This window comes from Suricata suricatta, chromosome 1 (genome assembly GCF_006229205.1).
Source record: "Suricata suricatta isolate VVHF042 chromosome 1, meerkat_22Aug2017_6uvM2_HiC, whole genome shotgun sequence".
Lineage (NCBI taxonomy): Eukaryota > Metazoa > Chordata > Mammalia > Carnivora > Herpestidae > Suricata > Suricata suricatta.
Window position 1 is genome coordinate 123,772,553 of NC_043700.1, and position 24,989 is coordinate 123,797,541.

Genomic DNA, 24,989 nt, shown 5'->3' on the forward strand with positions numbered 1-24,989 from the left:
TGTTAAGTGTCCAACGGCAGCTCGCGTCATGATCTCACAGTTCATGAGTTTGAGCCCCGTGTCAGACTCTGTGCTGACAACTTAGAGCCTAGAGCCTGCTTCGGATTCTGTGTCTCCTTTTCTCCCTACCCCTCCCCTGCTTATGGTCTCTCTCCCTCTCTCTCTCTCTTTCTCTCTTTCAAAAATAAATAAACATTAAAAACATTTTTTTTTAAAGGAAAAAGAAAATCTACCCCCCAACACACACACAGACACACACACACAAATCCCAGGACCATATAGCTTCACTGGTGAATTCTACCAAACATTTAAGGAATAATTAATAACTATTAACTACACTTAATACCAATTAATTTCTCTTCCAAAAAAAAGAGGAAGGAATACTCCCCATCTAATTCCATGAGGACAATATTACACTGGTGCCTAAACCAGACATCACAAGCAAAGAAGATGTAGTATTCATAAAAAATTAAAATTTCTTGTAGTTATGCTATGAGGAAAAACATATAACCTTAGTAAAAGACATACTGATAATCCCATTTATAGAAATTGAGATTAAGTTGGTTGTTTTGCTCAGATTTTTACCAAAAATTCTGAGTCTTTTTAAGTTCAGCACAATGCTAAGCACTATAGAAAATACAAGAAAGTTAATACTAGAAAATAGTATACATTCTAAAAACGTTGCTAAAAACAAATACAAATTTACTGTTTCATTTATTCATGATAATTCCTTTAACAAACATTGACTGTTTTCTCTATATCGGGCATCACAGAGGCAAGATATACCAAAAAGTATAATATTTTACAGAATCTGTTTAGAGTGATCAGGAGTTTTATAGAAGAGTTGGTGTTGATCTGTGTGGGAGGGGATGGGCGATATGATAGTCCAAAATGAAGGGAAGATATTCTATCACCGGTAATATTAGAAGCAAGGTGTGCATGTCTGAGTATGCATGAGGATATGTTAGAGGAACGGTGAATAGTTAAGTAAGATTTTACCTTAGGGAACAGAGAGATTTGTGACAGATTAAGACTGCAGAGATGAGTCAATGACAAATTGTAGAATACTAGAAGAACCTTTGCATTTAAGTTTGTACGGCATTCAGAAACCAACTTGAGTTATTTTTGTTTTAAAGCAGGATCTTGATTCAAGTTGTTCTTTAGGAGGACTATTCTGACCACTTTAGTTGAGGCCTTTAATATTTTTATTGTGGATGCTATCTATATAATGTATGGGAGAATAGGATTTAAAATAGAAGTAATAATTGAAGCCAAGGTGAAGAAGAAATTTTCAAAAGAAGAGAAAACTTCACTTGCCTTAATGTCTTTGTCTCCCTTTAAAAATTAGAACATTTCAGCCCTGGAAGAAGATTTTTAGGCCACTTGATTGGGCCCTCACAACTTACAGTTGAGGAAACTGGGAGCAAGATAGACCACCTAACTTGTTCTATCCGATTAGAACATATGATTGTTAAATGGCATCTGGAAGTAAAACTCAGATACCCTAACTCTGAACAGCATAATCCACTTTTATATTTGACAGGAATACAAAACTATTACAAAATAAAGTTATATTGTGTATAACTGAATAGTTGCAGAACCTTATTCAAAGTGGTGAGCCGTGTACAGTCTCATTCAACCTAAATCCTTTATTCCGGATGACTCATATTAACACTGCATGTTTTCTTTCTTATTTTCTTCATTATCAGGAAGGGTATCAAGACTATGAACCTGAAGCATAAGAAATACTTTTGCTCCCAGTTTCTTGAGACCTACTGAGAGATGTTCCACCCTGTACAAGTACTCAGTTCCAACGTGCCCAGTCCTGACATTTTCTCAAAGTTTTTACAGTGTATTTTAAACTCTTCCATCAGCAGTGATTGAAATTATCTGTACCTGCCCTCACTCAGCATTTCAGTGCTTCCCTCTCACTGAAGTGAATATATGGTAGCAGGGTCTTTGTGTGCTGTGTGGATATTGTGGCTTCAAATCTAAAATGTTAAATTAAAACACCTAAGTGACTACCACTTATTTCTAAATCTTCACTATTTTTTTGTTGCTGTTCTTGAGAAGTTGCAATTTATTATCATATATTATAAGATTTCTAGGTGTCTTTTAATGATGTATTGTGAAATTTGTTAATATATATGATACTTAAAGACATGTGAGCATGAAACTATGCACCTATAAATATTAACTATGAAGTTTTACTGTTTTGTGATGTGTTTTATTAACTTGTGTTTATATATAAGTGGTGAAAATTAAAATGTTATCTCATTACAAAAATCTTATTTTTAATCCCATCTCATTTTAAATAATAAAATCATGCTTATAACAATGTGAACTGAGAACTGCCACAATTAAAATTCTTGACAGCCATTTGAAGGAGACCAGATGGGACATTAACCCTTTACTCTGGGAAGTCAATGAAGCAACACTGCCCAAAGTATCTTCTAATGTGCAGCGATGTCTTAAGAAGCTATACAGGAAAAATGAGTTCCACCCAACAGTGATTTTAAGAAGTAATTTTGGCTGTCTGCTTCAGATACTAAAACATATTAGCACATTAAGGCTCTGAGAGAACCTTGTTAACTTTGTTTAACCCAGCATATTATTTTTATTATGTCTTAACCCAGCATTTTATTTTTATTATTTCTAAAATAAACCAACCCCCTCAACACCCACCCTACGAAATTCCTTTAAACACTTCTGGGAACTACCATTACCTTAGACCATTGCCTTAAGAAATGTCTATTTAGATGGATAAATTCCTAGAAATAATATCTTTCAAAACTGAATCAGGAAGAAATAGAAAATTTTAAAAACTGATTACTAGCAATGAAATTGAATTAGTGATCAAAGAACTCACAACAAACAAAAGTATAGGACAAGATAGCTTCACAGGGGAATTCTACCAAATATTTAAAGAAAAGCTAATAACTGTTCTCAAACTATTCCAAAAAATAGAAGAGAAAGGAAAGTGTCTAAGCTCATTCTGGGAGGCCAGCATTACCCATTTCTCATTTGCAATTGCACCAAAAAGAATAAAATACCTAGAAATAAATTTAATGGAAGAGTTAAAAGACTGTATTCTTAAAACTCTAAGTCACTGGGGAAAAAAACACTATACAAACAAATGGAAAGATATACTGTGTTCATGAATTATAGCATTATTTATATATCTAAGATATAGAAGTATTTCATGTATCCTTGGATAGATGAATAAAAAAGATATAGCATATGGTATATTAGTTATAAAAATTTGAGATCTTTTTGTGTCAACATGGATGGACCTAGAGGGTATTATGCTAAGTGAAATAAGTCAGAGAAAGCCAAATACCATCTTATTTTATTTATATGTGGAATCTAAAAAACAAAAATGAACAACAAACCCAGATTCTTAAATACAGAAAACAAACTGGTAGTTGCCAGAGAGGAGGTGGGTAGGAGAATGAGTGAAGTAGGTAAAAGAGATTGTGAGGCATGAACTTTCATAACTATATGAATAACTATAATATACTATTTTTTCATATTTTTCATAACTATAGTAAGTACAAACTTATTTATAAAATAAATAAGTCATGGAGATGCAAAGTACAGCATAAGGTATATATTGATTCTCTAAATGTATAAAAATCTTATGACTTTTCAATTCTGCTACATATATGAGTCTCAGGATACTTTTTTTAGAAAAAATTTTCTATTTAGGAAAGATATATTAACTCCCCAGGGGTGCTGACAGTAACTCTATGAAAACCCTATATAAATTAATTGAAAAACATTTTGGTTTATCTTTTTAGTTATTCAGGAGAAAAATAGCAGTTACTTTTTAAAGTTACCAGAAGAAAGCATATTTTTAAGTAAGAAGATTCTAGAGGTGCTAGGCAGTTCGTATGTGATTGTGAGTAATTTGATGTATATTGGGCATTGGCAAAGAAAGAGAAAAGAATGAGTGTAATGACTATAAGCATGATCACCATAGAAACTTCCATTTTTGCCTATGGTCTTAAACTGGAAAGAAGTTATGTCTCTTGTTTGATTTTGGCACAATAATGAGTATTTTTATTTAGGAAAACAACATGAAAAAGTAAATATCTCTGTTCAAAAAGCATTCTAGTACTAATATACACCAATGGTGGTTATCTTGTACCAAGCACTTAAAAAGTTAAGACACACAGCCTTTTCAGAAAGCTTATTTCCTAGCCACTGCTGAGACATCCGCCTGAGAAGTGGCCTGGAAGTTAGTCTGGTTCTAGGTTTATTTTTCAGATACCATTCCCTCAAGTTTGAGTTATTCAGCCTCATATGACTCCATGGAGGCTTTAACAAAACAAGTTAGCTTGGGCTTTGGCACCCAAATGGCAACATAACAATCTAACACGTGGTTTGGCCTTATAACATGAATTGCTTCCAAAATCTCCCCTCTAGTGTGAAATGCAAAATATGTTTACTCATCTTTCCGGCTCATGGTATAGGCAACTACTAGATTAAACACACACATACCTCAAGGACAACCATTAATTCTCAGATAGTGCTGTCTACATCCATACTGAGGAAGAAAAGCACATTCTTCTAACAGCAAACTCTAAATATCTCTCTGTCCATTGTACTGACATTACTCCGTTTTTATCCAGGCTGAGTCATCTCAGTGGTTTTTTTTTTTTTTTTCCGTCTTGGGCAGTAGGGTAAGTGGATGGCATTTCCCTGTGAGCTCTGTCCCTGGCATTGGAAGAGGAAATATGTTTTTATTACTGTGTCAAATATAAATTTAAGTGGTTTATCAATATTAGCTAACTTAATTCTCAAAACAACCCTAAGAAGCTCCATTATTATCCTCATTTTATACACGAGCATATTGAGGTTCCTGCAGGCTAAGTAACTTTCTCATGGCTACATGGCTAGTAAGTGGCAGAGCCAGGAGTCCCAACTGTTGTAGGGCCAGAGTCTGTGTTCTCAGCCCCCAGCCCACATTGTCTCTCAGAGAACATACCCTCTAGACGTTTAGAGATGGGGTAGTGGTCTTGCTTTTCGATATATAATTATTAGAATATTTCTATCTTTCCTCAGATATCTATATCTAGAATAAGTGATATTCATCTATATATGGGGATATATTTCTAATTCTAGAATAAATTAGCCAGACCCTGATTCCCCTGATTGGCATTTACTTGTAATTAATTAAACTGTGCAGATACTGGCAATAGAACTAAGTTATTTATTTTTAGTAGAAAATAAAAAGGTTCATAAGTAAAAGCAGTCCTCAGTAAGATACTTTATCATTTTTTCTGTTGAAACACAGGCACTTGCCTTCTATCAAATGGCATATACATATGCCATACAAAGTATACATATATATCATAGGAGTAGTATTTTCAATGATAAATACTTAGTAATACAATGCCTAAATGTATAAATAAATAAACTAGAAAGGGTAGGTATTAGGAATTTGTATTTTTAAATATTGACACCTTAACACTTTATAATACTTTGAGTTTCTAGGTGTATTTCTTATATAGTAACACTGCACTTTAATATTTTAGTAAGACTAGATTTAAATAATCCAAAAGCAATAGAGCAGATAGATGTAACACAAACTATTTAAAAATATATTAGTTCTGATGTTTCTTCTATAATTATCTAAGGTTTCCTTTAGTGTTTCTTTGTCGCTACAACACTATCTTTGATTATTTTAAGTCTGATAGCACAGATGGTATATTGGAAGTAGTTAAAAAAAAATGTGTCTTCAAAAAGCTGAAGTTTGAGCCTCTAATAACTTTTGCTGATATAATATACTTCTAAAGTCAGATGGGATTGCAAAGGGAATTTCCAAAGTTGTCTTGCAACTAAAAGTTAATATCCTGGGATTGCTTCTGTTATGAACCCTATGAAAATTTATTCTCAATTTCCCTTAAAGGTCAATGACCAGAAATTCCCACTGTTTCTATGGCAACACAGCAAGATATGGTGCCTTGGAAATGTGCTGCATTTTAATCAGGTTCCTCTAGGGCTTCCTAACTGCTTTTTGTAGGTAAACTAAATACCAGGTTGTCCTCTATCTTGCAGTGAGATGAAAGCTAACCCGTGACTGCAAATGTCAAAGCTAAGCTTGGCTCCCGCAAAATAAAATCTAAACAAATAATAGTAGCAAGACTATATGTTTATCTTAGAAAATAATATAATACTTTTTACCTAGAATAGTCAAGGATGGTTGATTAATTAAGCTGACAGGAGTAGTAGGAAGGATATTGGATTTAAAATCAGTCTATGTAGGCTCTCAGTTATGTCACTTCATACCTTTTTTACTTTGAGCAAGTTACTTAATCTCTCAGTGCCTCTATTTCCTTGTCTGTAAAAAACATAATACTAATAGTGCCTCAGAGCATCGTTATATGGATTAAGTGGGTTAATATAAGTAGAATACTTAGAAATATGTGTAGCCCATAGTCCATGATCAATGCATTAGTGATACTGTTAGTAGTGGTAGTACCGGTAGTGTGGTAGCAGTAGCAGAGTACACTGTATTTTTAAAGCCCAATAAGATTTATTTAAAATATTCAGATATATTCATTTATATCTTCTAACATAAAACTAGTAATAGCCAAGGTAATCTCAAGAAAGAAGAACAAAGCTGGAGGCATCACACTTCCTGATTTCAAATTGTATTACAAAACTATAGCAATCAAACCAGTATGATATTTCACTAAAACAACATAGATCAATGGAACAGAATACAGAGCCCAGAAATAAACCCATGCCTATGTGGTCAACTAATTTGCAATAAAGCGGCCAAGCATATAAAATGGGGAAAGGACAGTTTTTTCAACAGCCACATTTGAAGGAATGAAAATGGACCACTACCTTACATATACATAAAAATGAACTCAAAATGTACTAAAGACTTAAATGTAAGACTAGAAACCATAAAGCTTCTAGAAGGAAACATAGGCTATACGTTGTTTGACATCAGTCTTAATAACTTTTTGGATCTGACACCAAAAGCAAAGGTAACATATGCAAAGTAAACAAGTGGGACTGCATGAAACTAAAAGGTTTCTGTACAACAAAGGAAACCATTAACAAAATGAAAAGGCAGCCTCGCAAATGGGAGAAAACACTTGCAAATCCTATATCTGATAAAGGGTTAATATCCAAACTGAATGAAGAACGCTCACAATTGAAAAACAGTATGATTTAAAACTGGGCAGAGGATCTGAATAGACATTTTTCTAATGAAGATATACAGATGACCAATAGCGTGAAAAATTGTTCAACATCACTAATTACCAGGGAAATCAACCACAACAAGATATCACCTCATACCTGTACAATGGCTATTATCAAAAATACAAGACAATAACCAACATTGGAGAAGATGTGGAGAAAAGAAAATCCTTGTGCACTGTTGGTGGGATGTAAATTGGTGTGGTCACTATGGAAAACAATGTGATGTTTCCTGAAACAATTAAAAAAAGAACTACCATATGATTGACAATTCCACTTCTAAGTATTTATCTAAAGGAAAGAAAAACACTATCTTAAAAAGATATATGTATCCCACGTCCATTGCAGGATTATTTACAGTTGACAAGGTATGGAAGCACCCTCGATGTCATGAATGGATGAATGTATAAAGAAAATGTGGTGTGATATGTATATATAGTGGATTATTATTCAGCCATGAAAAAGAAGTAAATCTTGCCATTTGAGACAATTTGGGTATTATGCTAAATGAAATAAGACAGATGAAGATAAATATGGTATAATTTCACTTAAACAGAATCTAAAATAGCAGTTAAATTTATAGATACAGAAAATAGGTGAGTAGAGGGGGTGAGTGTAAAGTCAATAAAGATAGTCAAAGAATATAAACTTCCAGCTATAAAATGAGTAAGTCATGGGGATGTAATATACAGTATTGTGGCTATAGTTAATAATACTATATATTTGAAAATTACTGAAAGAGTAGATCTTAAAAGTTTTCATCACAAGAAATAAAATCTGTAACTGTGTATGGTAATGGGTATGAATGAGGTTTATTGTAATAATTTTATAATATATGCAAATATTAAATCATTATGTTGTACCCCTGAAACTAATTTTATATATTAATTATATCCCACAAATAAATTTATATTTGTATTAAGAAAACAATAATCAAGATTAGGATAATGGTAAAACACTTAGGAGACTTGAACAGAGGCTATTTGTAATAGATATGGCAGCATTTTAAAAACCAGTGTTACATGGCAATGAGAAAGAATGAAATCTGGCCATTTGTAGCAAAGTGGATGGACCTCGAGGGTGTCATGCTAAGTGAAATAAGTCAGGCAGAGAAGGACAGATACCATATGTTTGCCCTCATAGGTCTAACAGGAGAAACCTAATGGAGGACCAGGGGGAGGGGAAGAGGGAAAGAGAGTTGGGGAGAGAGAGGGACGCAAAACTTGAGAGACTACTGAATACTGAAAATGAACTGAGGGTTGAAGGGGAAGGGGGAGAGGGGAAAAGAGGTGGTGGTGATGGAGGAGGGCACTTGTGGGGAAGAGCACTGGGTGTTGTATGGAAACCAACTTGACAATATTTTTAAAAAATAAAAAAATAAAAACCAAATTAAAAGCAAAATTCTAAAAAAAAACAAGAAACAAAAAAACAAGTATTGGATAATAGTAGACTATTAACTAACACCAAAATACATTGGGAAAGTAAGAGGTAAATATGCACCAAAACTGTAAATACTAGCTTTATAGAACACATCTATCTTTAGATTCAGCTTTACTCGTCAAGCCACATTATATTCATATTGAAGTGATATAGTTTTGCTATTTATATTTGTACAATATAGTCACTGATTTTGGTTCTGATCACCATAAAAAAGGAGAAGCACATAAAAAATTAAAATGCAGTGTTCCAAAACAGGTTATCATCAACCACAGGGGGGAAAACGGCACTTGAATCCCCATCCATTTCCCAAATTTTATCCATTTCCTAATATCTTCCCCCAATCATTTCTATTTGGCAAGCTCGTCTAGGACCCAAAATATATGCACCATTCTACCTGTCAACGTCTGCATTACACTAGAAGCAACAGAAATACCAGCAATAAAATGGTTTGAGGAAAAGTACTGTTTCTCTTTACATCTTTAGTGAGTCCCTGGATATCATTGCTGCAAAAGAGCAAGTGAGCTGATAAAATACTGTCAGATCACCCTCCATAGCAAATACTAAACGTCCATCAGTATGACAATGCACACTGGTCCTTTTACCCTTTGGGCTGTTTGACACAGAATAGGGAACTAAATTATAGTAGCAGAAAATTATTATTCAGTACTATATTTCCTTAAAAAAATCAACTCTTGTGGTAAAAATAACCAAAGACTAAATCCAGACAGATGAGCATCTAGAACATATTATTTGTCATGAGACCTCTCTCTAATCTCTATGGAAATGGTTAAGGCAAGTTTTGAGAGGCTGCCAAGGATTTGTAATTCAGCAGGACCGACTCATGCTGTTGAAGATGAAGTGCCATGTTGAATGATGAGAAGTCTGGCAAGTCGTTTTGGCAAACGTCCCCAGCAATAAGCCAGGGGTACCCTTAGAGGCTTGTACCAAGATTTTAACTAGGCCACTTGCCGGAAATTTATAAGCAAAAGTATAAAGCTGAGATAAAGACCTTTTTCTTGATTTCTAAAATCTTATCTGAACCAGAACAAAATGTATGATTGAAAGCAATTGTAGATTGTGTATTATTAATAACCAGTTCTGAGCTCTAATTATCACAGCAATGTTTACATATGAAACACAGTGGATACTTAGTGCTATTCTAATAAGAAGTTTGGCACAATTCAAAGTTATGTCCAAGAACAGCTCTGCAAATCAATATTAAGGAGTTTTGATCTGGCTGTTTTGTTACTGCCTGTGGTGAGGATAGACATTCTAATGCTACACTCTGTTGGGCTTTTCACTATCAGCCTGAGTTCCATGCCATTAGACATAGCTTTCCATCATTGTGTTCATGCCAACAATTCCTGGATGCACTGGAAATACTTTGCTCAAAGTAATTCTTTCTGGAATAAAAATGATTTTCACACAATAGACACCTTTTTATAGATGATAACTCATATTGACAGTTTGTAATTGATTTGAATTCCTCAAGCTATTTCTTTACTGGCAAACTTTCCCATCCCTACTCCCACACACAGCCATCACCAGTTTAAGACACAGCAATCTATAATTTTGCAAGCTTAGCTGTGGAAAACATTCAATATGAAGGTGTTGATGTTTTAATCTTTAACACTTAATATCTGTATAATGTTCCTGACTCTGACTGTATTTACCATTTATATCAAATATACCTTCAACAAAGTCAGACAAGAATTACAACCAAACAAATCAACAAACAAACCACCAAACCAATTAATAAAAAACCTATCACAGTGAATTATAAAATAAGGCTGAAGTTTTTTAAGTGACAAATTAATTATAGAGAGTTGGTAAATAAGTCTACTGAGAATATGGTGTGGAGTAATGTATTTAAACCCGACACGGAGACCTAAGTTTGTTAGTAGTACTGTCTATCTGAACAGGAAGCACAAAGACTGTATAATTTTCAGTGTCTTCAGAAGGAAGACATTTTGATGATGGAGGTAATTGCTATGACTTTGCAGAGGAATAGAAAAGTCCTTTTAATTTTTCCAGTTTTAAAAACAAAACAGAGCAGGGCACCTGGGTGGCTCAGTCGGTTAAGCCTCTGACTTTGGCTCTGGTCTTGATCTCGCGGTCTATGGGTTCGAGCCCAAAGTCAGGCTCTGTGCTGACAGCTAGCTCAGAGCCTGGAGCCTGCTTCAGATTCTGTGTCTCCCTCTCTCTCTGCTCCTACCCCACTCACACTCTGTCTCTCTCTAGAACAAATAAACATTAAAAAAATTTTTTAAAACACAGCAAATGGAACCCTTCCAAATCATCGTCCCTTGTAGTCAAAGACATATTCATAACCAGACTCGTTGCTAAGGAAGAAACAGTGAAAGTCCTAGGCCATCCTAAAGATGGATGGCTGGGCAAACTATACTGTCCTCCTCTTCAATGCAGGCCCACATTATGGGCAGAACAGACAGGGACAGATGTTTCAGTTTATCATCTCTTCTAGGTTTCTAAAAGCAGTGAGCCAAAGTCCCAAACACTGCCTACTCAATGACAGAATTAAAACCATTACTTTTCCTCAAGGAGAAGGCCCTGTGAGGTGATCCGTACAAACTGGGATGGTGTCTCATGATATTCAGGTATAGCAGGCTCAGATACTCGTAGTATAGGACATTATTAGGAGGAACAACATTGTGAAATTTACTCATCTGCAGAAAGAAGGAAATGCTGGGAAGAACGCTCGATATAGAGGCAATATGGAGAAAACTATACAACAAATGACAGTGCCCTGAACATCCGACAAGAAGCCAGGAACAGGCAGGTGAGACACAATACTACAAATATAGGGCCAAGTACTATTTGTCTAGACAGCGGAAGAGAAGTCTGACAGCAGGCAGCTTCATTCCCTCTACCCCAAGCCAGGAATCTAGTAGTGAAATTCCAGAGCATTCGGGTACATTGGCAATACTAGGCTCAGGATAAAGAGCAAAAGACCAGAGTTTTGAATAGATTAACAAAAAGCTTTACTTAAAATGCCTTATCAGCCTAGATAGCCCAAAATGTCAGCCTTGACTCAGAGGCACTTGGCAAAATAATAAGCAAGGTTCTTATCATGCTTTCGATACTTAGAGAAATTCCAAACTTTTAATAATTGGTGCTGAGAATCCTACACCGAAGCAAATAATTTCATACATATCTTAGGCCAAGGTAAAGAAGAAATATGAAAAATGCCATTTTGCCATGTATTTGCACCTCACAATCGTTAAGATACAGTGCATACGTAGGTCATTTAAGCCCCTAGCATATAAATTCCAGGGAGCAGGCTAATTGGCATTGTGCTTTCTGAGAATCCTCAAAGTACACATTTGAAAAAGTATAAATTCCTGCGTGGAATCTTGACTGCATTTATGTTTTCTGTGGTTATCTAGTTAGTTTCCTTTTTGGTGGATGCCTTCATCTTGTGAAGTTCAGATAGGAGTTGTGAGGAGATTTACTGTAGTGAAATTCCCCCAAGTGACAGCAAAGAGATAACTGTTCAAAAACAATCTAGATTGTTACAAGGAACAAAAAATAAGAAGTGAGACCAGGTCAAGATTTAGAATCCAGTGTAGGTGTAAGAAGAAAAATCAATCTCCATAGGTCTGTACATCAGTTTATCAGTGCTGACAGCTCTCCCAGAAGATTAATTCTACCGGTCCTCCCCCAATAGCTCTTTCACTGCCCACAGTGACCACAAAGTTATTAGCTGGCTGAGGATCAGAAAACTAATTTTATAATTGTCCAATGCCTTTATTCTATACAAGCAAACACCCAAGATTATATGATCTTGCCATTTTGGATAGCATTACATTTTCAACCAATAAAATATTGCAGTGAAAGCTAATAAATATAAATTCTACCCTAATTCATAAAAATACTCTAAGTAAGATTTCTAGAAGGCATAAAAATATTAACACTAAGAATCCTCCTACATAGACTGCAAGCATAATAATGCTCCCAAATCTGTGCAACAGATTCAGGATTTACTATTTCCTGGTCCTTTGAGCCACTGTATCCATTCTTATCCCTATACTTCCTTTATTGCCTAAAAGGGAAAAAATGTAATTTGTAAGTAATTATTTTAAAAAGTAGAATAAATTTACATACAAATATATAAAAAATAAACATATAATTTTATGTCTAAATTTTAAACACAAAAATAAGAACTCAATATATATGTAAAGAATGACCCATGGGGGAGCCTGGGTGGCTCAGTCGGTTAAGCCTCCGACTTCAGCTCAGGTCAGATCTCACGTTTGTGGGTTCGAGCCCCGCGTCAGGCTCTGTGCTGACAGCTAGCTCAGAGCCTGGAGCCTGTTTCCGGTTCTGTGTCTCCTTCTCTCTGCCCCACCCCCCTCATGCTTTGTCTCTCTATATATCAAAAATAAATAAAACATTAAAAAAATTATTAAAAAAAAAAAGAATGACCCATGTACTCATATAAATATAATCTTATCAGGTCCCTTACTGACCATATTCTGGGGTCCTTATAGTCCAGTTCCAGGCTGAATATTGCATACAGTAAATATCTGAATCAATGAATCAAACTATTAGATGTTATTCCTAAACCCAAAATACCTTACCCTGGATATATTAAGATTGAAAGAAACTCTTTTTTGTACACTCACTAAATATGAAAACATGATTAAAACTTGTTACATCATCCAGGTGTACAATTAATATAAGTATGGCATGGATAACCTTTCAAGTGCCTACCATCAAGTAGAGTGACATTTACTTTTGAAATGTTATTTCTCTGTCCTTTAAACCATGACCAAGTTACCTTGATCCTTTAAATAAAGGGACTTTCGGTTACTGGAAAAAAAAAAAAAAGGTAAGTGCTTATCTTTAGGAAAAGAAAAACTCAGTCATTTCAGGACACCATCAGCTTAAAAGAGGCAGCACTTTTTTGGGAGTATGTTTGACATTTTCCACATATTTCAAGAAGGTCTTAGTGATCTAAAATTGTAGCAGATGGAATAGCAGCAGGTGTGAACTCAGCAAATATACAAGAGACAAGATTCTAAACTAGGCCAGTCACTTAAGGCCTTTGACAATTGAGGACTAGAAAAGATATCAAATGGTGTGTGTGTGTGTATAATGCCCTAAAATTTATGTATTTTTCTATATGACATGCCATGGATCTAGATCCTAGGACAGAGACAATAAGCATGGGAAAACAGAGGTAAGAGATACCAACGTAAAGAGATAAACCTTATTTCCTAGCTACTGCATAAACTAACTCAGTTACTATACTTTTAACCTTAGGCATAGGTTTCGCTAAAGACAAATTCTTATTTATTTTGAAAAGTTCATCCCAAATACTTATTCTACCAATGATTTTGAAATTGTTTTAAAAATAAAAATATATTGACTTTTAAAATCAGAATCCTTGGGTTCAAGTCTTACCTCTACCACATTCTAGCTATGACATCCTAGGAGATATCTTAGTTTCTCTGAAAGTAACATGTAAATTATAAATAATGGAACTTACATACTTTGTTGTAAAGATTAAATAAAATCTACTGTAATTAATTACTCTTAACATCTGGTATTTCTTCATTTCTATTTTCTAATCTTCAGTGTTATAAGAGTCAAAAATTTAAGAGTAAGATAGAATATGATTAAAATATTATAAATATTATTCAAATAAATATTCATTACAAGTAAATTTATCTGTTTGAGTTTAAGTATAGTAATATCTTACATGACTATGGTGAATATTATAAAAAGGGAAAAACACTTTAAACAATAAGAGCTTAGGGCAAAAGAAACAGAAAGAACAGTATTTTAAATAGATTGCAACTTTGTTATCAGTGTAGAAATACTCTTCTGTACATTATGTTGGAGAGAACGGGGTAAATTCCAAAAAGCCTTTGGTTCAGTAAGAAACACATAAACAAAGAAACTTAAATTAAATTGCAAAGTAAAATCTTTTTGTTTACTTACATCATCCTAACTTATGTAGAGGAAAAAGAAACATAATAGAAAACTATAAATACTCCATCCTTAGGCATACATCTGAAATAGACTGCACACTAACCAAATACAGCATACGTTTGGTACTTTTGGCTACAATCGAGCACAGAAATGTTTTACAAGCTGTTGAACTGACTAAATATTATGCTTGTGAGTATCAGTAATATAAATTCAGTAAGGAAATTCTAATATATCTTTAAACTTTATCTACTAAAGAAACACATTTAAAGTTTTGTATTCTAAATACTGTATTTTCAGAATATATACAATGGGCAGGGTGGAAATCACCCTTGGCTTCTTTGTTCTTGGTTCTCTGATAATGCCTCTATCTTTCTACTTGCAGGTGATTCAAAAGGGCAGCAACAAGGGCAAAAGGCACACATTATATATATTTTTTACTTTATTAATGTTTATTTATATTTTGAGAGAAAAAGAGAGGGAAAGAGTGTGAGTGAGGGATGGACACAGATAAAGGGAGACTAGGAATCCAAAGCAGGCTCCAGGCTCTGAGCTGTCAGCACAGAACCCAACGTGGGGGTCGGACTCACAAGCTGTGAGATCATGATCTGAGCCTAAGTTAGACTTTTAACTGACTGAGCCACCCAGGTGCCCCAAGGTACACATTTTATTACATAAAGGGCAGGAGTAAAATGGAAAATCTTAACTTATGGAGAGCTGACTGTTCTTCATAGTAGCAGTTCCAAAAGGGAGGCTTCATTTGTGAGTGAACCAAGAGGGTCAAGTACCAATGGTAGGTTTTAACTATCACTGTTAAATATATGCAAAAGTTTGAATTTTATGTAAAATTTAATATACATATATCTGTGTAACTTTTTCTGGATAAAAACATTTATAATTGTCTACTTTTAAAGTGGATGTGACTCAGGAGAGGTTAAGAAATTTAAAAATAGGGATGCCTGGGTGGCTTATTCTGTTGAATGTATGACCCTTGATTTTGGTTCAGGTCATGACTCACAGTTATGAGATTGAGTTCCATGTTGGGCTTCGTCCTGGGCATGGAGTCTGCTCAAGATTCTCTCTCTCCTCTCCCTCTGCCCTTCCCGACTCAAAAAAACAAACAAACAAAGAAAAGTGCACTTCGTGACCAAATATCCAGTGATAGATAATCAAGTAAAAATTTTATAATACAGTTCAAATCAACCCAGTTGTAGTGAGAAAAATAGCAACTGTGCCTTTGACATCATGCTCTTCTCCAATGACCAAATAACCATAGTTTTGCACAACTGGGTAAGTTGTGCCAATTGATGAGTAATTATTTACATATTCTTTAATTATCTGGGAAAATTACCTTTGAAAAGTATATTGTCTGGCTCTGTTGTCACAGCATCCTTACTTCTTCCTCCCTAACTAGTCACTATGTCAACACGAAAAACAACAATGACGATGCCAACAACAACAACCACCACCCAACACATTGGAAGAGTTAAAGACAGGGCAGAAAAAAACAAAAAACCAAAAAGACCATTTTATCAGCCAGCTGCATGTGTTAGAGACATTGGGGAAATTTAAAATGTGGTAAGTGTAGCCAAGAGCTTTATTTTTTGCTACAGAATTACCAGAATTGGAAGTGTAATCCCTTGGAAATCTATGTCAAAAACAAACCACACCAAAAAGAAAAACTCTGCTAATTAAACTTGAGGAAGGGCGGCTCTACATTGTCATACTGCCTAAGACTCAAACATTCTAGTGTGACAAAGACCTACCTATAGGATTGATGTCCCTTATGAATGAATTAGAAACATATTTTATTTCTACAAGAATCACAGCTGTAATCTAAAGAAAGAAAATAAAAATGTAGGTCATCCTTTTTTCCTACCTACTTTATCAGCTGTTCAATTATATCCAGGAACTCCATTGAAGCTGACAACTGCTATTTTTCTTTTCTTCCCTCTGCTCACGCTAATGTTTTTAGCTCCCATGTTCTCCTCTAGTTGCACCATCTTGTTTTTGCCTGCATCTGTTCTTCATTAGCCTCCCAGAGAGGTAAGTTTTTACCCAACAATATTTATGGAGCACCCATGATGAGCACAGGACTGAATATCCATTTGGGAAGATTTGTTTCAAGAGTTACAAAGCTTACAATCTTGTAAGAGAGCAAAGGACAAAAATAGCTGTTAGTTTTTCCAATAAGAATAAGATGAATTTTTTGATAAGTGGCTTCTTTGAGTGTACAGTAATGAGATAGGGAATCACTTACTTGATTTCTCATTTGTAAAAGTCTGTTTTGATATTACCTAAAGTTTGCTTTGGAAGCTATTGCTTGTCATTTGTAAAATGGCAAGAGGTTTTACAGTTAAAAAATAATTACCGGTGCTCCTGGGTGGCTCAATTGGTCACGTGGCGGATTTCGGCTCAGGTCATGATCTCCCAGTTCGTGAGTTTGAGCCCTGCATCAGGCTCCATGCTAACAGCTCAGAGCCTGGAGCCTTCTTTGGATTCTGTGTCTCCCCCTCTCTCTGCCCCTCCCCTACTCAAGCTCTGTCTCTCTGCCTCTCAAAAATAAAATAAATGGTAAAAAATAATTACATAGAAAATCTTCATTATTAAAAATAAGTTAGACATATAATATTATTTAAAATACTGAGCTGATTAATATACTGTGTCCTTTAATAACTATCTTTATACTGCTGTTATTAGATAGGACATTGAATTATGAAAACATTTATGTGATATATTAAAAATTGCTGAAATGAGGTAAGCATATAGTTGTCCAAAAATATAATAACTGAATTGATTTAAACTCATTAGATACTGACTAAATACTTTCTGGATACTTAGATTACAGACATATTCTGTCAACAATTTTATTTCCGTAAACTGCAATATTAAGTGTGGACTTTGTAGTATGGATATCCTTGGAATTTTGTTTCATTGTTGTTAACATAAGCATTCTAATTTCAGTACACATTTTTGGAGATCAGTATCTTTCATACATTTGTTAGCAGGCAGGAGAACTGTAAAAGGAGACATTAATGCTTATAATGTGAAAATAAATGCATACACATGATAAATATAGTTTAAATATATTACTTGAGGTTTATTTGTTTGCAAGTGGCAGACACCAAACTGAACTAGATTAAACAAACATATTCTCGGAAGATACTGCCATATCTCACACAAGCTAAGCTAGAGCTGTACTGGGTAAAGCAGATATCAGAGCAGGTTCCTTTTGTGGGAGTTCATATGCCTCAGGGTATTGCCATCAATAAAACTCACCTACTAGAAGCTCCTAGTCTCTGTGCCTTTCATTCCAACTTCCTAAATTACTGGAATCATGCGACGGCCACTGGCTAAATGGGACTCAATCAATCATAGCAGCCATAAAGAGCGATGACTGATAGAGACACCCTTCTGTATCAGTTTCCAAAGACAGGGAATGGTTGTCATCTAGACACTAAGCCAAAAGACATTTCTTAAAACCAAAAGGAATGGAGTGTTGGGGCGCCTGGGTGGCTCAGTCTGGTTAAGACTTCAGCTCAGGTCATGATCTCCCAGTTTGTGGGTTTGAGCCCCACATCAGGCTCTGTGCCGACAGCTCAGAGCCCGGAGCCTGCTTCAGATTCTGTGCCTCCTTCTCTCTCTGCCCTTCCCCCACTCACACTCTGTCTTTCTCTCTCAAAAATAAACATTAAAATTTTTTTCAAAAAGAAAAGACTGTGACAATTTACCAAATTAAATTCTAATGATAATTAAAGATATTAAGAATATCTGTTCACCAGTTATGGGCAGATTATTCCCTAGTTCAGCAACACAACTAAAATGTGTACTCTGTCTTCTTTTGTAGTACACAGAGAGAAACACTACAAAATGAATTCAATTTTATTCATTATAAGTAAACACTCACATTTTTAAAACCCAGCTCAGTAAGTTTAATTTTTTTCTTTGTGTCTTGCAAAATCTTAGATGTGAAGTGTAACCATTCAACTCTATTAAATTCTATAGAAAGTTGAAAGCCTGATGATATGATAAGCAAATAAGGTGACTTCTTTATATATAAATGCATATATAAAGCAATATGTGGATGTGCTATCTTTCAAGAAGTAAGCTGAGGTCGAGGGTGGTGCCTGGATAGCTCAGTTGGTTAAAGGTCGGACTCTTGAATTCTACTCAGGTCATGATCTCCCAGTTTGTGAGATCGAGTCCCATGACCAGTTCTGTGCTGGCAGCACAGAGCCTGCTTGGAATTCTCTTTCTACCTTTCTCTCTCTGCTCCTTTCCTGCTCATGTGCTTGCTCATTTGCTCTCTCAATAAATAAATAAATAAATAAATAAGCTTTAAAAAAAGATCCTAGAGTTCCCTTTTAAACATTACAAGATACTAGAGCTTCTGATTGTTCTTAGATTAAAGGATCTTACTCAGTTACTGACTGTACTTCGAGTTAGTGAAGAAGTTGTTTTGTTTCGTTTCGTTTTACTTGCTTTCCAAAAAATAATAATTCCTCAGCCTTTTTTGCTTTAACATTGAGAATTTGCCAAGAACTTTTGTGGCTATACAAGTAGCACATAAATAAGCAAAGAATAACAACAACCAACCAACCAAACAACAAAAACACTGAGATCTTTGAATAGTTATATAATCTGCCCTTGATTTTTAAACAACACAAATCTATCCACTTTACAGTGGCGAAATGAGATGACCAACAGAAATCATGGATGATTCTTTATGATTATTATAGGTGAAAAAAGAACTGATTTCAGTGGCTTGTGAAAGACTCCCCTGGTCAAAAATAGCTGAATTTGTTTTCTCTCCTCTGATAATAACCAAGCACTTAACTCCTTTAATGAATTCCTTTTGTTGGGTCATGAGAGTAAAGAATGGAAAGCAGGAAATTGCAAGATGAAGAGACAGGCTCTCTTTGTCTGAGCAGCTGACTGCTGAGCTGGAGCAAAGTCAGGGGGGGCTCAAGCCAAAATAGAAATGACAAAAAAATACAACAGATTCCTTTGTATGTTCAGTGGTATGTTAGATTCAGGGCCAGATACTAGCAGTGAACGGAAGACAGGAACCAAGCATGGAGGTCTGTGAGGAGATGAAAGCCTTGCTGTTTTGCACACTGGCAAATGACATGCATGGAAACACCAGGGATTTTTCACCAAGCTCCATCCTTTTTGTTCTTTTTTTTCATTGAAGAAGGAAATCAATTAAACTGGGAGCCCTTGACCTTCACCCTCAAGGATGCAAATTGGCAAGAATGACATTCCTTCTGTGATACCATGCCAAGCCACCTAGAAATGAATTGCACTGGGAATGAAAAGCAGAGGTTTCTGGGAATACAGATAAGGGAGGGTGTGAAAACAGATTCCATTTTCTTCCACAGGTTAAGGTAGGATTACCAGAATTTTTTTGGTATCCATTCTGAGTCACAATCAGTTGAATTTTAATAGGAAGTGTGTGTGTGTGTGTATGTGTGTGTGTGTGTGTGTGTGTGTGTGTATGTGTAATGGCATTAACTTCTTCATAGAAGTAACATGGTTGATGCAACTAATGCTGACAAAGTTGATTCTAAAACTAACCTAGAACTATTACTAGGTCTCTGTCAAGAATCCTAGTGTCTACTTCTGATAAGCTTGAGCCACAGCTTAAGGCCTAGAGCCTTCTGGATCAGACCCCAAGGCATCAGGCTGGCCCGAGTAGGTCAGTTTTAGATCAGTGGTAACCACTGGCTTAGTTGTAATCTATATCTTATTTTGAATCAGAGGCATTCCAATAGACAGAATCAAATTCCAAAATATAAGCTATTAAAATTACCCTTATTCTATTTGCAATATATTAAAAAGTAATAAGTGATTGGACTTAGTGAAAATCATCACACAGGTAATTACTCTGCACGATGCTGAAGCAGGGGCTTACAATTCAGTTTGAATTTTGTTTACTGGAAAAGATATCAAGCAAGAAGATAGAATGAAATTAGATGCAACTGATTGTTATTAAACTTTCTTCAGTTGAAATGGATGAAACACCAGAAAAGGGGAATGCACAGGCTGGTACAACATATCAGGGTTTTGGAAGGTTCAGTGAAAGTACTAATTATAAGGACAATGGAATCAGATAGCTCTTGCTGAACTTACTTGATGTACTGGAGAAAGGCACTGAATGCCTGAGGGTAATTTCACAAATCAAAAACAAAATGTGAAATTCAGAGGTCCTTCTAGAATGCATATAAAGTAACTCATCATTTAGAGTCTAGAACAGAAAAAGCAGAGGATCAGGGCCAATAGCAGATCTCCAAAGGTTGAAATCTCAACTACGTAAAGTCAAGGCTGTAGTTGGATAGAAGTGGAACTCTGAGACATGAGAAAGCCAGGTAGGAAAAGAATATTAAAGACTCAGATCCTCTTCAATACCCTCAGTCTATAGTTTTCTGTCCCTTTCTGTTAAAGGAAAAATCAAAGGGTCTCAGTTTCCCCTTGCATAAACACAATGCAGCAGCCTCTAGATTGTACCCTACTCTGCCAAAAGAATCTAGTCCCACATCCCTTCCTAGCCACCAGACCAAGATGTAGCATCAAGTCACAGCAGAGCATGGCCAGTGAAGGGCTGGGACTAGAGGAGAAGAAATGCCTAGATCCTGAAAAAGTTGCATGACTCAGTCAACATGTTCTAGCAGAAGCCTAGAAATTATGTATGACACTAGCTTCTGAAGGAAGTAGGCCATGGAGTTGTAAGTGGGTAAAGGAGGTAGGGGTATAGATGAAACAGAAAGTTGAATAATGAAGAGTTTATTGACATGGTGATATTCTCCCATAGTACAGGATCTCCTAATCTGGCAAAGACCTCAGAAGATGGTGCTTTTATACTGATTTATAATTACAAGGTTCTAATTCTGACTTGGATGACATTTAGAAGTTTGGAGAGAACACTGACCTACTGTAAGTAAAATAGAAATGGAGTAACTGCAGTAAGCAGATAGTGAAGATAGGCATGCTAGATCAATATCTACAGGAGTTAGAAAATCTACTAGCTGACCATGTTCCTTCAGTGGAGTTGGTGGATACGTCTACCAAAATGATAAATTATGCTCCAATGAAAGGGGAACATTAAAATTCTGTGGCTACTTTTCCTCTAGAAGAAAGCAGTAGGAGATTCTGTTATTACTGAGTTCAGTAGTAGAACTGGGAATTACAGAATCCCAGAAAAATAGATGCCAGGTGGTGGCACTTAACTGTCAGAAATAAAATAAGCTCAATATTAGACTGTTAGAATTACCTTAATGAGCTATGAGGTTGGTATGGCAAACAGGGGACCTGAACCACAGGGTACCATGGAAACGGTTGATAAAACACAGCTTCCCTATGGGTAATATAGATGGGTAACCAACAAGGGTATTGTTCAATCCATGTAATCAAGAAAATCAAGAAAGAAGATTAAGGGCACCAGGCCCAATAAAATATTTCAAATGCTTGCCCAGATTTCAGAACTGAGCCATTTTGCAGATCTGAAATATTGACTAAAGTCCTCAGGAGAAAGGACCCTGCAAGATTATAAAACTGGGAGAGTATGTAGAAAAATTATCCCCACAGGCCTCAGAGAGACATTTACTGAAGTAACCATATAATGTTGAGGAAAAGGGAATACAAAAATATTTCAAAGAAGGTTAATCACTGGGTCTGAGTTAATGTGATCATCAGGAATGTGAAGAATGTAATAAATGTAATACTCTCCAAGGTTAATTTATAGGGAATTTCCCGGGGCCCCCGACCATACAATATTTAGTTCTTTGGAAATTGGCCTATATAGATGGTTGTTCTTAGAATTCCCACATAAGTTCCTCCTCTGATTCATAGATTATGTTGTTGTGGGAAAGGCCACAAGGAAGCATCTAAAACTGACACGTTCCCACTCCAACCCCATTGGTCAAGTTGGTAAATCAAAAATGATATTGCATGTTAGAGGGAATGGCAGAGATTAATACTGCCTTTAAAGGTTCAAAGAATGCAGAAATTATGGCCCCCATTATATTCCAGATTAATTCACTAGTCCAGTAGATGAATTCTATTTGCTGTAGGGTATGAATAATTAATATGGGTTCAGATATATAGTGTGTGGCCCTTGATCTAGCAAATGTTTTAATTTCTATTCCTATTAAGAAGATAAAAAACAAAGTTGTAGTAATGTGGAACAGAGAGAAGTATATTTTTATGGTCTTGCCCTAGGGCTACATTAACCCCCCTGCCATCTTTTATAATATATTTGGAAGGGATCTGGACTGTCTGAATATTTATAGAATAGCACATGTGTATATCCTTTGTGGATATCATGTTAACGGAACTGGATGAGCAAGAAGTCACAAATATGTTAGAAGTTTTTTTTTTTAAATTTTTTATGTCTTTATTTTATTTTGAGAGAGAGAGGCCGAGAGCGAGCAGGGGAGGGGCGGAGAGAGAGGGAGACACAGAATCTGCAGCAGGCTCCAGGCTCTGAGCTGTCAGCACAGAGCCCGATGCAGGGCTCCAACCCACAGACTATGAGATCATGACCTGAGTGGAAGTCGGATGCCTAACCAACTGAGCCACCCAGGCACTCCTAGAAGTTTTGATTAAATGCATGGCCTACAGAGGATAGGAGACAGACATTATGAAGAATCAGGGTCTAATACATTGGTAAAGTTTTGAGGGGCTCAATCACCTGGGTCATGACTTTGCAGCTCATTAAATTCCTACAAAACTATTGCATCTCACACGTAAGAGGAGTTTGGTGTGATGTAAGCTAAGAAGACAGCACTTTTGAGTCTGTGGCAGAATATCCTACTGGTGGAGTTAGTGGCCTGACCGTTAGTAGATGGAATGGGATCCAGGGTAGAAAGTTGCCCTGCAGCAAGTCCAAGCTGCTATGAAAGCAGTCACAACGTGGGCCACAGTCATGTTTCTGCATGGTCCAGGTTAAAGTAAAGGATGATTTAAAGAATGATTGAACAACAACATTAAAGATAGGTATCCCACGGAGCCATTTGTTTACATTCCAATGTGGTGGGGGGAAAAAAAGCTAGAGACACTTCTCTTCCCTGAAGAAGGTTGGTTTATATCCCAGAGAAAAAGTCTCTTCTGGAGAGGAAGAAGGCAGATGTGTCATGATTTCAGAGTTCCTCTTTCACAGCAAAACCTCTGTATGTGCAAGTAATATCTGGCCCTCATTGTGTTGCTCAAAGGGGAGTTAGGGCCCTGCTAAGAAGCTCGGCCAACAAAGTGTCATATCCAGAGGCCTGCAGTTTCTGTTAGTAGCTAGATTGGTAAAAGAAAGACCAGCGAACTCGTTAACTTAAAAGTAGAATAACATCACAGATTCTTCACGGTTTCAGATTTAAAAATGTGACCCATCATTTGGGGTGGGGGGGAAAACATATTTATGCAATTTCTGGTAAGTCCTTATTGGAATTTCACAGCATAAATCCTAAGGGTTTTGGAACTAGAAAATGCTACCTACCTACAGCACAGAATTAAATACCATTAGCAAAAAACAGCTTCTGGGTTGCTTTTTAGCCCCAACAGAGATGCAGATTGTATATCTGACTGGCATGAGCCATGAAAGAGCATAAAATTGTAGTAAGAAAACAGAAGACTAAGCCTAAAGTGCCAGTTAAGAGCAGAGTGGGCAGATGCTACCTCTCAACCTTGAGAGATAAGAGAGAACATGCAGCTCTGCTTGAAAGGAGAGGTTACTCAAGGTCTTCTAGGGAAAACAAGATTTCATTTAAATAAAAAATATGCACAAAATATTCTGTAAAGGGTTTTGGAATCTGGAGTCCATTACTAATAGAATTGGAGATTCAACAAAGGAGTGTAGGTGGAATAGAAGAGGGTATATGGGTCAAGAAACAGAAACATACAGTGGTACTGATATGAGAATTAGACAAAGCACCACTTACCCAAGAGTCTACACGTATGTGAGGGTTGCAAGAAAGAAGAATGGGAAGCAGGTTGATCTTTGGCCCCAAGATCAGTGCATGATAGTGAATGACAGGCATTTGGTCAATGACATGGTTCATTTTATGTGTCATCTTGACTGACCTAAGGGATGCCCAGAGAGCTGAAAACTTTTCTGGAAGTATCTATAAGAATGTTTCCAGAAGAGATGAACATTTGGATCAGACTGAGTAAAGAAGATTCACCCTCCCCGCAGTGGTCTGGCATTATCCAATCCTTTGAGGTCCTGAAAAAGAATAAAAAAGGCTAAGGAAGAGTAAATTCTTGTTCTCTTTTTTTGAGATGGAACATCCATCTTCTCCTGTCCTCAGACATTGAAGATCCTGGTTCTTTAGCCTTCAGGATCTGGGACTTACACCAGCAGCCCCCTGGCTTTCAGGCATCTGGCCTCA

The 24,989-nt window shown here is 36.0% G+C and overlaps 1 protein-coding gene across 5 annotated transcripts in view; it reads left to right on the plus strand.

Moving 5' to 3' along the window:
• Positions 1-2,210, plus strand: part of SNCA (synuclein alpha) — a 148,586-nt gene extending 146,376 nt beyond the window's left edge. For all 5 annotated transcript variants that reach the window (XM_029923968.1, XM_029923798.1, XM_029923748.1 and 2 more), the window contains exon 6: positions 1,710-2,210. In XM_029923968.1, coding sequence (XP_029779828.1) covers positions 1,710-1,742 — 33 coding nt within the window. In that variant the 3' untranslated portion in view covers positions 1,743-2,210. The remainder of the gene's footprint in view (positions 1-1,709) is intronic.
• The last annotated feature ends 22,779 nt before the right edge of the window (positions 2,211-24,989 follow it).